This window comes from Oryza glaberrima, chromosome 8, assembly GCF_000147395.1.
Source record: "Oryza glaberrima chromosome 8, OglaRS2, whole genome shotgun sequence".
Classification (NCBI taxonomy): domain Eukaryota; kingdom Viridiplantae; phylum Streptophyta; class Magnoliopsida; order Poales; family Poaceae; genus Oryza; species Oryza glaberrima.
The window spans coordinates 21149625-21163402 of record NC_068333.1 but is presented as its reverse complement, the minus strand read 5'-3'; the positions used below and the strand labels follow the sequence as shown (position 1 = coordinate 21163402).

Genomic DNA, 13778 nt, shown 5'->3' with positions numbered 1-13778 from the left:
AATTTTCAAGAAGTTGAAATTCTTGCTAAGTTTTCTTCAAAACCTATACGTCAATTACCATTCCATAAAAATTTTATGGGATTTAAAAAGTTCCAATTCTTTGTAACAAAGGGTAGAAAAATTTCCATGTAGGTCGTGAATCCTATGAAATTCTTTATAACTCGATTCGAAAGGGCTTTAAATGTCTGCTATGCTCCTACGTCGTTCTCAAATGGAAGCATTTCTATGATTTAAAATTTTACTCTAATATAAATATTTATTGATTTCAATGCATGAAAATTTATACTACTTCCTCTGTCACAAAGTGTTCTACCTAGCTTCCGATGGGACACTTTCTAGCTTATCCATTGGGAGGAAAATATATTTCTAACCAATGAGATGTCAGACAAGAAAGTCTAAGCAACTTAAAATTTAGCTCAGCTCCTAAAGTGACTAAAAGAGAATTTTTTTTCTTATATATCTTTGTATTTTACTAAAATAATCTAAAAAGTCATATATTAAAATGGTGAGAGTTTAAATGTGATGCCTGATAAAAAAAATCTAAGAAATTTAAAATTTAGCTCCGAAAGTGATCACAAGAGTGTTTTTTCTTATATCTTATACAATACTTTACTTAAAAAAAATCTTAAAATTTTTATATTTTGTAATGGCGAGAGTTCAGTCCTGCTGCTCTCATCTCATCTCTTCTAGACAGGCAATGTGATCGAGGCGAGTGAGGTGAGATCAGATCTCTGCTCTGACTCGTGCCTGTCTAGCTGCTGCAGTGCAGGTGCAGGCTGGGCAACAGTAGTGTACGTACGGGTGCGAGTAACCACGGTAAATAAAACGGTGAGGTTTTACCAACCGGGCCAGCCATTGATTGCCACCTGGGTCATGGGGTCGGGAGCTTTGACTAGCCTGCCATTCCTGGAAGACTGAGGAGACAGCAAAGAGAGAAATCATATCAGATCCAACCGACAGTAGCAACCATTATTAGCAGCCATGGGACTCAATTTTTAGACAATGCATGAATGCCAATGTGTGTGTGTAATGTTAAGTTGAAGATATTGGGGGTATGTATCCAAATCCAGCATTTAATTCAGGTGGTGCAACTGATCTGCCAGGTGCCATAGTGTATGCTGGAGTACTACAGTTAGTACTCTTACTTAGCATGACAGTGTCCATCTGTTCTTACTGTATGCAATTATTTTGACAAGGTTGGAGAATAATGCCATAATATTGGGTGTCTTTGATTAAAACAGCTCACCGAAATCAGACCATAAGGAAGAATGATGGCAGGAGGGATTGCTGATGGGGCAGTATGGTACAGAAGGAATGGATCTGTTCTCCTTTCGGTCCATGCATGGTTCTGCAGGCCAGAGAGGCAAGAAGGAGGCGAGTCAAAGACCAAGAGGCATATAGGAGCACTAGATGTGTACTCTGGGTCTCTGGCTACGCCATAGCGTGAAAAGATGGTTGCTGCTGGTGAACAACGACGCTCTAGATGGAGCAGTAGCATGCTGTCATCTTGGGGTCCTGTTACTCCTGTATAAATAGTCAGGCAACGGTGCAGGTGATGACCTTTGTGGGTTTGGACAGTAGGAGAATAGGAGTACTATCACTGCACGTTTTGGGGTTGTTTGGTTTGGTGCCACACATTGCCACACCACATGATAAGCATGCCACAGATTGTTAGCTTAGCGTTTGGTTGCTTGTTTCAGTTGTGGCAAGCCACACTTTCTTGTTTCATGGGCCTACATGTCATATACTCATTTTCTAGCCAAACATTGCCACACTTGTGGCCAACAACACACTTTGTTTGCCATGCCACACCTATGGCAAATTGAGTTATGGCAATGTTAGGCAACAACCAAACATACCCTTAAAATAAGGTCTTGAAATCTATTCTTCCAGCTCCCAATTAGTCCCAACTTCCAAGAGGCAAGAGGTATTGGCATTACATATGATCAACATGACTAGATGGATGTGTTACCAATGAAGGTAATCAATGGAAGGCATGGGATACACCTTTGTGAAGCTGCAATAAGCATAAAAGGTGTCACATTTACATATCCTCACACTAACATAAGAGGCAAGTATTAGAACAAAATCAGAAAGCTCTCACATTAACATAAGAGGGAAGTATAGAATAGAATCAGAAAGCTCGATCAAAGATCTTACAGTATTCAACACACTGCTTCATGTGGACATTCAGTTCCAGAGCTATAAATCGAGCACATATTCCAACCATTGCCAGGACAAAAATCCATGTCAGTGTCCAACTCAGCCCACAGAGGCTGGTCCCAGAAATTGTAGCACCACTGTTCTTTTCTCTGCTTTACCTCCGAAGCATTATCTATAGACAGAAGCCCAAAGGGATGGGCAATGAGGTGAGCGTGGTCCAAGAACTGAAGCAAGCCCTCTCTAGTTATTAGGTTGGTGAAAGGTCCGACCAGTGCATCAATAGTTTCTGGGCAGAAAAAAACATGCCATATGCTCCAGCTGCAAGACCCCAACCAAGTCCAACTCGATTCAAAATACCAGACTACCAGTCTAACACAGACCATTAGTCCACAGCATGCATGTAGAAGTAATAAACTCAGTTACTCATAGTGTTTGGGCAGCTTGTCCTGGTAATAAAGCAACACAACTAGTACAATTTTGGGGACATACTTTGTACTCCTAGTACAACATTGAAGCCGAAAGAAGAGAATACATTTGCAAAATCTATATTTCGATAGTTGTTACTTACAAACAGATGTAGAAGCAATCAATACTGTGTAATTCTGCAGATATACTATGTAACAACACCGTGGACTTGTTTGGGGAAATGGACAGCTTGGTGGACTCTTTTATTTTCATTGGTCCTTGCTTACAAAAACCAGATAGTATTTACTGCTCCTTGGACAGTACAGGAAATTCACAAAAGCTTTTCTCTGATGACGTGCTGTGCTTCAGAAACTAACCTTTTGACAACTTCATTAGCTGGTATGATCTCTGTGATTAGCCCAACACCCTGACCAGCATACATGACCATGCTATCAATATCACCTGTTGTTGTCGCATTAGGAACAGTACCAGCGAACCGACGAATATCCCTGTGCTGGAATCAACAAATCATTATTTACTTGTCCAATTTCTAGTGTCAGTGGCCGAAGTACAAAGTGTGCATTTAAAGTTGTAATGAGTACTATGCCAAACTACTCTATTGAGGTCCATCATCATACAAAACAGCATAATAGATCACCATTACTCAGCACATGTATGGTTCAATACAAACAGCACTATGTCAACATATATTTAATAAACACGGTAAAAAGAATGCTTGGTAGACTATTTACGATGAACACGCACACTACGGGATATGCATCCCTGCATACACAAGTCCAGCAAAGCCACCAAGTTTGATTTAGGATGAAAGTATAAATCATATACCACAAGCTTCTGTCTAACAGTATCGGTCCAACCATCTTAGTATCTAAAAGAACAACTTAAAATACTAGAATTATAAAGAACAAATTTACCAGCGATATAATCTGATTTGTTCAATCCAGCACTTAAAAAAAGTCTCATTATAATCTGAAACTTGTGTAACAAATAGTTAATTTCCATAGTTATAAACCTTCATGTTGGCAGTCATGGGGATCTACATATTAAATTTCAAGTCGTTTACATTAAAAGCTATGAAAATTATTTTTATAAAAAAATCAAATTAGTAAAGATGATAAAAACATTAACTTCTTCATTATAAGGTACTAAATGTAGATATGATTTAAAATTTTTATTCTTGAAGAAAGCTATATACTCCAGGTCATAAAAACAGAGGTCTATTTATGTTCCTGATCAGATTGTTGCAATTACAACTAAGGCAGACATGATGCAAATTGTGCACAAATTCAACTGAAGAAGTAAAATATTATCTAGAACGAAAACAAAATATTTTTTACTTGACAATCTCACGTTGTTCCAGTACTTAAAAAGGAACATAATGTAAGATGTTGATAAAGACCATTACAATAGCAATAGCCATGGCTTTGAACTAATATGGCATCTCCAAGGTTGTGGACAGATATCCTATCCATCCATCACGTACAGTGCAAATCACTCCGGTTGCCTTTAGCAACCTATGTGACATGGACTGGAGGGTGCTAAGCAGCTCAACCTTTTTCATGAACCAGTCCCATACACGGTACACACCGACATCTCATCGTCATCGAGCTCTATCATCTGTATGTGCATTTGATCACCGTGCATGGCAAAGAGTATGCCCATGTAGCGTGTCATCTTCCCTTTCAAATTATTCCTCGAGAAAATAGCCCAATCAACAATAGTGATAGCGTTGCCACGGTACCACAGTGCCGCATTTCAACTCATCCAGTTACAGAGCAACACGCAGACGTCCCCACCTTCATCGGTAATCTGGTCTAAAGCACAGTTGTTGTGCAAGAACTTAGGTAGGAGAGGTATCGTCGTGGTCTCCCTGGTAAATGGGTTGATGAACACAACAAAGAGGTCGTCATCATTGTCGACAACAACAAGGTGGCCAAAGCCAGAAGCAACTACCTTCTTGCCCTTGATAGAAGGACTTGTATCTTGATATCTTCTCTATGGAGGATGAGTAGAAGGTGATGTTGTCGGAGTATTCATCCTCATCCCAGTGGCTCACCATCATCAACAACTGGAAGAATTCATGCCCTTTACACGGCACAACGGTTCTCCAATGCAGGCAGACCAAGCGGAAGCGGACAAAGTCATCTCCACTCATCTTTGTGAGCTAGAGACTTTGTCCGCTTCCACACCGTGTACCCATAGAGGTGAGCCATTATGCCACATAAAGTTCATGGCTTTTTCCAACCGTAGATGACGAGCATTGGGATGAGGACGAATTACTCTGACAACGTCACCTTCTACTCCCTCTCCACATAGAAGACAATCAAGGTACATGTCTGAATGTCCCTACTATCATGGGCGAGCAAGTCATTACTTTTAGCCCTGGTTACCTCCTTGCCATCAACAAAGATTATCTATTTGCCGTGCTCGTCAACCCGCTTAACAGGAAGAGCACGGCTGCCTCGCCTACCTAAGTTCTTTCACAACAACGACGCTCATGCTGGATTACCGCTGAACGCGGGGACATTTGTGTGGCGTTGTATAACTAGATGAGTGAAAATACAACATTTTGGTACCGTGGCAAGCCTATCACTATTGTTGCTTAGGCTATTGTCTCAAGGAATAATTTGAAAGAGAAGATGAAACGTTATCCGTGCATACTTACTACCATGAATGTTGATCAGATGCACATGCAGCTGATAGAGCTCGATGACGATGATGTCAGTGTGTGGGAGTGGGTGGATCATGAAAGGTTGAGCTGCTTGTCACCTGCCAGTACATGTCCGATAGGTTGTTAAAGGCAACATGCCCATAACATCCCTAGTGGTTTGCACAGTACATGATGGATGGACAGAATAGAGTATCTGTAAACGACATCCGAGATTCCATATTAGTTTAGAGTCGTGGCTATTGCAATTCCACCTAGATGATCCCATCGAGCCTTGACTTTGCTACACTTCGTAGCAAAAATGCCTTCTACTATCTTGGAAGGTAGTTCCTTTTTTGTGTTGCGTATAATGCCCTATTTAAGAAGAGCCTGGCCAATGGAGTTTAACCATCGCACAACCGGATCATGCCTACTTTCGGGTAGTAGCTAGCTAGGTGCATGTTAAGAGTTCCATGAGTAATTCCATATATTTGTAATGGTCTTTAACAACATCATACATTATGTGTCCTTTTTAGCACCGGAACAATGTGAGATTGTCAAGTTAACAAATATTTTGTTTCTGTTTTAGATAATATTTTACTTCTTTAGTTAAATTTGTGCATACTTAGTATTCATATTACATCGTATTTGCCTTAGCTATAATTGCAACAATCTAATCAAGAATAATATTAGACTACCGCATATCAAGAATCATTTTTTAATGACCAAGAGTATATCTTCAAGAATATAAATTTTAAATAATATCTACATTTATTACCTTATCATGAAGAAGTTAATGTTTTCATCATTTTTATGAATCTGATGATTTGATCGAAATAATTTACATTGCTAGACGACTTACAATTTAATCTAAAGATCTCCATAACAGCCAATATGAAGGCTCATAACTATGAAAATTAACTATTTGTTAGACAAGTATGAGATTATAATAGGACTTTTTTGAGATGTTGGATCAAACTAATCTAGAAAATATTTATTATATTTCTGGTAAATTTATTCGTTATAATTCTGGTATTTGAAGTTGGTTTTTGTATGTACTAAAAATGGTTGAATCTGTACAGTTATGGAAGTCCTATTGTAAAAATACAAAGCTTTATCTAGAAGTATTGACAGGCCACCACTGTAGATGTCTATCGGTATTAGAAAACAGCAAGCAGTACCATTTTGGCCAAAAGCGAAGCAATTAATTAAGGGCTACCCTACCATATCCAGATGTCCTAAGAGACAAGTAGTGGTGCTCTATCTTAGAAAAACAGAAGGTAAGAAGGCAAATATAAAACCTTGTTGAAATGGGTAATACTCCCTCAAGGAAATAGAATCCTGAACTACAATAACCATTTCAAATCTGTTTGTCTGAACTTTGCAGTTTGGAATGTCTTGCAAACTGTTATTCAGGGCAAGATATGTCTTGTGAGCTTAGTCTATTTTGTTTTTGTTAACTGCTGAGCTAAACTGCTACTCATAAAACTTGGTCCCATTGGAATTCATTGTTTTCCTATGAAATTCCTGTAATCCTGTGGTACACTGTTTTTAGACTAGGGAGGAGAAAACTTCATCTATAGCATTCATATTAACCAAAAGTGTTTGTTGCGAACTTACAGCAGCAAAGCCTTCATGTTCTCATTGGGAACTAGACTACTGAGTTTCTATTTGCCCATATTAAAAGCCTGAGCTGATTTTGATTGTGTCTAGATGAAGTATCATGTTGGAACTGAAGGCATTGAAATACTTTATACCAGATAGCAAAATAAGCCAGAAAAAAAGGCCATAAGCCCATAACAAAAATGATTGCAACTTATAAATAAAGGAGGACAAATTCAACGAAAAGAAATAACCGAATACTTACCACACCATGGATGATAGTGTGGCCTATGATAGGTTGATTTTCCTCTGTTTCTTGTTCTGGGAGATTCTTCCACTGATCATAGAAGGTTGTTTTCAGGACACGTTGGGGAGCACCAGGCCATCTAGCACGCCCAAACACATTGGTATAGTCCGTGCAATTAATCTCGATTAGCCTTTTCTTATACAAGGGATGTGCAAAACTTTCTTCAGTGGTCAAGAACCTGAATGTTCATGGAACTTGTAATGTGAAAATCAGACTATGAGTTCCTAAGCAAAGAAAAGATTGCAGATGGACTATCGAGAAACTCGTGCAGAGAAAAGATTGCAAGAATACCTAGTTCCTAAGCAAACGCCCTGAGCACCAAGTGCCAATGCAGCAGCATAGCCACAGCCATCTACAATTCCACCAGCGGCGATAACTGAAATGTCAGTATCTGAAACTAGATCCACCACTCTGGGCAGCAAAGATAACAGTCCTTCCTGTTTTTCCCCACAACAAAAAAGGCATTGGAGAAGAAATCTCATGAATATAATTATATGGCGACAAGCTAGGGAGGTATGTTATGCTTTAGAGATGGCACCACAACAGGGGCCCTAAGCTAAATCTTTAGCCTTTTATATAGATTCGAGGCATACTGTACATTCTAAATGCATGCATGAACACTCCTGAAGTTGACCAAGAAGCTTCTTGAAAGGCTGCCTGAGACTTTTAACAAACCAAAACTACAAAACACTGGCTTACCTGACCAATCACATGCCCCCCTGCTTCACAGCCTTGAACAATGATCCCATCTACACCAGCTTCCTTAGCTTTCGCTGCCTCCTCAAAGCTACCAACCTATGCAAATAACAAGGGATATTGCAAAGTTCATAATCAACTGAACAAATGTGAAGACGTATACAGGAAAGAGTTCGTGTATCATCATCACAAAGTGCAAAAATGTGACATCCTGGCCCAATTAGGATGAGGCATGTGCGGCCCATGAGAGCTGTGTGCGCTTGTTTAGTACCACCTTGTTAGTTTAGCAATGGTGGAACCAACTTATAAGGCCTCTTCCCTCCAACCATATCACTTCCGGGTTAACCCTTTTACACGAAGCGAGGACGAAAGTATAAGTGGAGTTGTATGTGTAAATGGGCCCGCCCGTCGGTTGGGCTAAGCTGTGCGGTTCTTCTGGAGGGAGGGTTGTTACAAAAAAGTTTTTTGCAGTGGTGCTTGTTACATCTTTCTTTGCACCAAAAGAAGAGTATCAACGCCTAAATGCTCTATAACAGATAAATCGTACTAACACTAACAGTGTTCACTTGTTCCTATATTTCTACTTAAGCCAAGCCAAGGAATGATAGTGAAAGGAGCCAATATAGTGTGGCACTGTGGCTCATATAGTCATATGTGGGCATATAACAGTTAGGAGCAGTTTCCGGTAATTCATGTGGTCTGTTTTTTTTGTTTTTTTTTTGCGAGGAAAGAGAACTTTCATTAATCAACAGCCAAAGTAAATTCAGCTTGTATTAGCTGTGCTACAAAATTATCCTCATGACCAAGCCAAAAGAGCCTGAGGTTTGGACTAACCGACCTGCATTAGCTAATTCATGGCTTGTCTCATGTGCTCTTTGTGATCATCTTTTGCGTGTTATACCGTTATCTTAGACAATCATTGTTTTTGTCATGAGTGCTGTCTTTTTGTTGTCTGGCATCTACTGTTCCGACTTCCAACACATGCTTTGACTATTAACAATTTGTTGGTAACTATCTCCAGCCATTGACCAGTTTACCATCGATGATTTTTCCTCTACTCTAGATAAAATGAAATGGTTTTTCTCCTTTCAGCGTTGGCAAATTGGTTGCTTATCAGTTAGCATTTTGAGCAAACAAGACCAACGTGATCCAGAGTGGAGTACTGAAGCACTCCTGATTCGCAACAACGTTAAACATAAGAATATCTTCAAAAGATTCACCAATCATTTACAACATATTGGGAACAAATGGTCTATTCAGCAGTCATTATAACTACAACCTCCCTAATAATAAGTAACCACAAACAATGGCACTGGCATAACAATTAAGAAATACTACTAATTAGCGAAGTTCTAGCTAGCAGCTATTATAACCTCCCTGATAAGTAACCACAAACAATAGCATAACAAATATACTCCTTCCGTCCCAAAATATAAGTTAATTTTTCACCTCACCCATCCCACACATACCAATACAAACCAAAAGGACTGAAATACCGCTACTTTATCAAATCTCAATGCAATTATTGCCTACTTTATCTACCCCAATACAATTGTTTACTACTTTCATAAACTCCGATGCAATGATTACTCAAAAATAAACTTATTTTGGAACAAATAGAAGCTAAAAGTAAACCTAATTTATGGAATGGAGGAAGTACTAACTAGCGAAGCTCTAGCTACCCCACTGGCAAAAGCACTGATAGAAGCTAATTGAACAGACAATGGCATGTGAAAATCTCACCTGATGCAACACCTTAACACCGGCGAGGTGCGCCTCATCGACTCGCTCCCTCGGGAACTCTCCCCAGTAAACCTGCAGCACGGCGAGCTTCTCCTCCAGCACCACCCGTAGGTTCTCCTCGTGCGGGAAGGCCAGCACAATGGCCGCCCCGAACGGCCTCTCCGTCAGGCTCCTCGTCCTCCGTATCAGATCCCTCACGCGATCCGGCGCCGGCTGCAGTGAGCGAATCAGAAAAAAAAATCGAACAGAATAATACTAGTACTAGCTGTGAAGAAGAGCCCCAAGGGAAAGGGGAACAGATAGAGGGGTGGGGGGGGGGGGGGTACCCAGTCGGGGAGGCGGAGGAGGCCGATGCCGCCGGCGTTGGCGACGGCGGCGGCGAGCTCCGGGCCGGAGATGTCGGGCCCGAGCGGCGCCTGCACAACGCCGTGGTCGAACCCCAGGATGCCCTTCCACCCCATCTCGCCGATCCAAGTAAGCGCGCGGGGGAGGAGGTGGAGGCCGCGGGTTTAAGCAGGTGGCGGACGGCGTCATCGGTGGGGTAGGTGGTGGTCGTCGACGACGAGCCGTGCGGCGACAGCGAACCGCCTCCACCGCGCGCGTCCAACGGAGAGAGGCGTCAGCGGGGACGTCACGGCGGGCGGGCGGGCAGGCGGCGGCTAGGCGCGGCAACTGACAACTCGCCATCTGGGGCTTTCTCGTCATCGCACGTGGCACGTGGTGAATAGGGCGCAGTCACGTGATTTTCAACCCCGTCGTTCGGCGTATCGGAGGAAAAAAAAAACGGCATATTTATAAATGAAAAATAATTTGTAAATAAAATTTTTATATAAAGGCTGAAGAATAAACCGCGATGAAAAAAAAATCCCAAAACAACTCTAAATTTAAAGTTAAAATTTTATATTTTGACTGATAAGCATAATTAAATGAAAATAAAAAGATAGCATTGTTTATCACTAACATGTGGGACCGATAAACGTTAGGCTCACATGTGAGCTGTTGTGCAAATGAGACAAGGGGATGTCAAGAATATCGTGCGGCGGCGTAGGAGCTTGTCGTCGATGAGCACCAGCGACCACGAGAGGTGGCCATCACGATGGCGAGCGGCATAGGTAGGGATGTTGAATATTAGAGGAAAAGATTACTGTGAATTTTAAGTCTCGGGGATGGTATATTATAATCATATAAATAGCAAATTAATCACACCTAACATAATAACAGGATTCTCTATAAATAGCAATTGATCATACCTACCATAATAACCGGATTCTATGTAATCCTATCCATATACTCTAGTAGTGGAGACGAGACGGGAGGGATTTATCCTACCTACCATAATAACCGGATTCTCTATAAATAGAAATTGATCATACCTAATAACCGGATTCTATGTAATCCTATCCATATACTCTAGCAGTGGAGACGAGGCAAGAGGGATTTATCCAATGGCCATTGGTTGCTCATGCAATCTACTCCCTCCATCTAAAAGTGTAAGGCATATTTCTTTTGTCTCCAAGATCAAGGAGTAATTAGATCATCCACCATGTGACAAAACCAAATAACCATACACATGCATACAATCAATAAGTATTAAGATGGCTTCTTGGGTTTCAATCAATTTAATTTTAGCACATAGAGATTACAGATATGACTTAGGCTGTGTTCTCCCCCCTCCCTTTCCCAACCACCTCTCTCGTTTTCCGCGCGCATATTTTTCAAACTGCTAAACAGTGTGATTTATACAACAACTTTCTATATGAAAGTTGTTTTAAAAAAAATCATATTAATTCATTTTTTTTTAAAAAAATAGTTAATACTTAATTAATCATGCAATAAAACGAACTTTGTTTTGCGTGCCGGGGAAGAGGGATTCCCAACCCCCTCTTCCGAACACAGCCTTAGAACTTTAGGAAAAAACCAAAAAAAAGATATATGTCTTAAACTTTTGGATGGAGAAAATATAACATCTTGCAAAATATTGCCTCTAACCCAAAATAAACCGGTGACGATGTGACAACCTAGTATAACGAGTATAAATGGTCATTCTCCTGGTTTAGTTTATTTTAGAATGTTGATTAATTTTAGGACGCCTTATCTAGATCGCTATAGTTAGTAGCGAAATGAATTTTCTTTTTGCGAAACTACCCCTAATTTGAAATGGTAGATATATTAAGATATTTTGTAAATCCCATGTTGGGATCAAAATGTGTGCAAAATATACCACGTTGTAAAATTGCCCTCAGCTTGGGTTGATGTTTTTCAAATACTAGCTAAATACTCGTTCTTTCCTTCGGATAAAAGAATATATATTATAGTATTGCTGAAATAAATAATAACAGATTTTCTGTGAAATATGTTCACTTTTTTATATGGAATATTCACCTTTATTTAATTTTTATGGTGCTATCCATTTAGATTTCGATTGTTTTTAATACTAAAAATCTGCATGGGTAATTTGCAAAATTTACTATGGTAGTAAGTGGGATGGCATATTCACTGCCGCCACTGCCTTTTTTAAAATAATATAGAAATTTAAGGATTTATCCTCCTAGGTTTTTTTAGATAATGGAATATAATATCTCGGCCTTTGCTCAAGAGGAGCTACAGCCAATTATTACAAAGTAGCACTCGAGATAATAGTATAGTTGAAAAGAAAATACAACACACTTAAATAGAAAAAGCCAAAATAAGGAGAACACATTTATTCCAGCCTATTTGTGAATCTCCATCCATAGTTGGCCTTAAGTTGCATAACCATTTTCTCCAACTTGCGACATGCAACTTTCAGAAACTCTCCATCTTCATCACACCTTTGTAATTGTGCCCAAAACCGGAGCCAATGAGTTGCCCTGAAAATTATCTGCATATAGGAAATAGATGGTGATTGAGCCCAACAAATGGCCGAAGCTCCGACAAGTATCAGTTTACTCTTTTTCTTGTCAATCCCCAAAAGCCACCTATCGAAAATATGAGATATACTAATTAGAATGTTAAAACCAAAAGAAAACTGAACTGCTCTCTATATGAATTTTGCATAATCTTATCCTCCTAGGTAAGAGAGCTTACTTGTTCTTTGTTTTGAAAGAGGGTTAGGTTTAGGAAGAGAACACATGTGAGGTGAGGCTTTGATCAACCAAATCCATCACTAACCCTAAGGTGTGTTTGGATAATGAGAAATAGGTAGTGGATTAGGAAATATTTGAAGGGTTAGGATTAAATAGAAAAAAGAAAAATAAATAGTTAGGATTTAAATATGGGTGGAAAATCATTTCCTTTTTTCATTTGACAAACACTGCCCTGGTCTTTGCCACTGTCTGAGCGTGCCGCCAGACTCTACGCACGCGCTAGGATGGTGGAGACTGGAGACATGGCCCTCCTATTGGCCAGATCAATAGTGGCGGCGAGGGCAACGTTGGCATTGTCCAATCTAGCGTCTGCCTAGCTAGCTCTAGTGATGGAGGTGTCTGCACAAGGCGGTTGCGCTTGAACGGTGATGTGACGATTGCATAGGGTGGCTATACCCCATAGGCCATAGCAATGAGGAAAAAGTGCACCGAAGGTCCCTCAACTTGTCATTGAATTACAAAATTATCCCCCAACCGCAAAACCGGATATCCGGCATCCCTTAACTAATCAAAACTGGTTACAATAGGTCCCTCGGCGGTTTTGACTCCGGTTTTATCTGACGTGGCATCTGACTCAGTGTGGGACCCACGTGGGTCCCACATGTCAGGGAGACTACGTCACCACCCTCTCTTTTTTTCCCCTCTTCTCTCCCTTCCTCTCTCTCTTTTTCCGATGGTTGCCGTCATGCGGGGAGGAGCGCGGTGGTCGTTTGCCTTCCCTCCTCCTCCGCATGCCGCGCGGCGCCATTGCCGTGGCCGCGCGTCGTCATCGGGGTGAGGCGGCGACGCACGGTGGCGCGGCGGAAGGGAGGGGGGCGTTGGCGGCCGCGGTCACCGCGCCACCTTACGCCGAAATACCCCCACCGTGCGGACGCCATCACCTATCTTATCTCCCCGAGCGCCACCAGCAGCCGAAATTCCCCTACCGCACGGACGTCCACGGCGCCGCCGCTCGCCGCCTCCCCCTCCCCCTCGTACCACTCCCTGGCGACCTCCACGACGCTGACGATGTGACGGGAGGCGGCGCCGGCGCCGGAGTGGTAGAACAGGCAGCGGTCGCCCCGGCGCA

General features: G+C 41.2%; 1 protein-coding gene across 5 annotated transcripts; it reads right to left on the bottom strand.

Annotated features, from left to right (window-relative positions):
- Positions 1-1411: 1411 nt before the first annotated feature.
- Positions 1412-10296, bottom strand: LOC127782563 (uncharacterized). Of its 5 annotated transcripts, none has more exons than XR_008019196.1 (8): positions 9911-10296; positions 9585-9797; positions 7845-7940; positions 7437-7582; positions 7104-7323; positions 2946-3077; positions 2161-2335; positions 1412-2017 (listed from the first exon to the last, which is right to left on the bottom strand). XR_008019196.1 is itself a non-coding variant. In XM_052309822.1 (7 exons), exons 1-7 carry the CDS (start codon positions 10043-10045, stop codon positions 2332-2334), a joined length of 951 nt encoding a protein of 316 aa, XP_052165782.1. In that variant the 5' UTR covers positions 10046-10293; the 3' UTR covers positions 2052-2331. The 5 variants fall into 5 exon arrangements, 3 of the variants coding, with proteins under 3 accessions (XP_052165782.1, XP_052165781.1, XP_052165783.1); XR_008019195.1 differs by having other exon boundaries at positions 1454-2017; positions 2946-3082; positions 9911-10293; XM_052309822.1 differs by lacking the exon at positions 1412-2017 and having other exon boundaries at positions 2052-2335; positions 2946-3082; positions 9911-10293.
- Positions 10297-13778: the final 3482 nt, after the last annotated feature.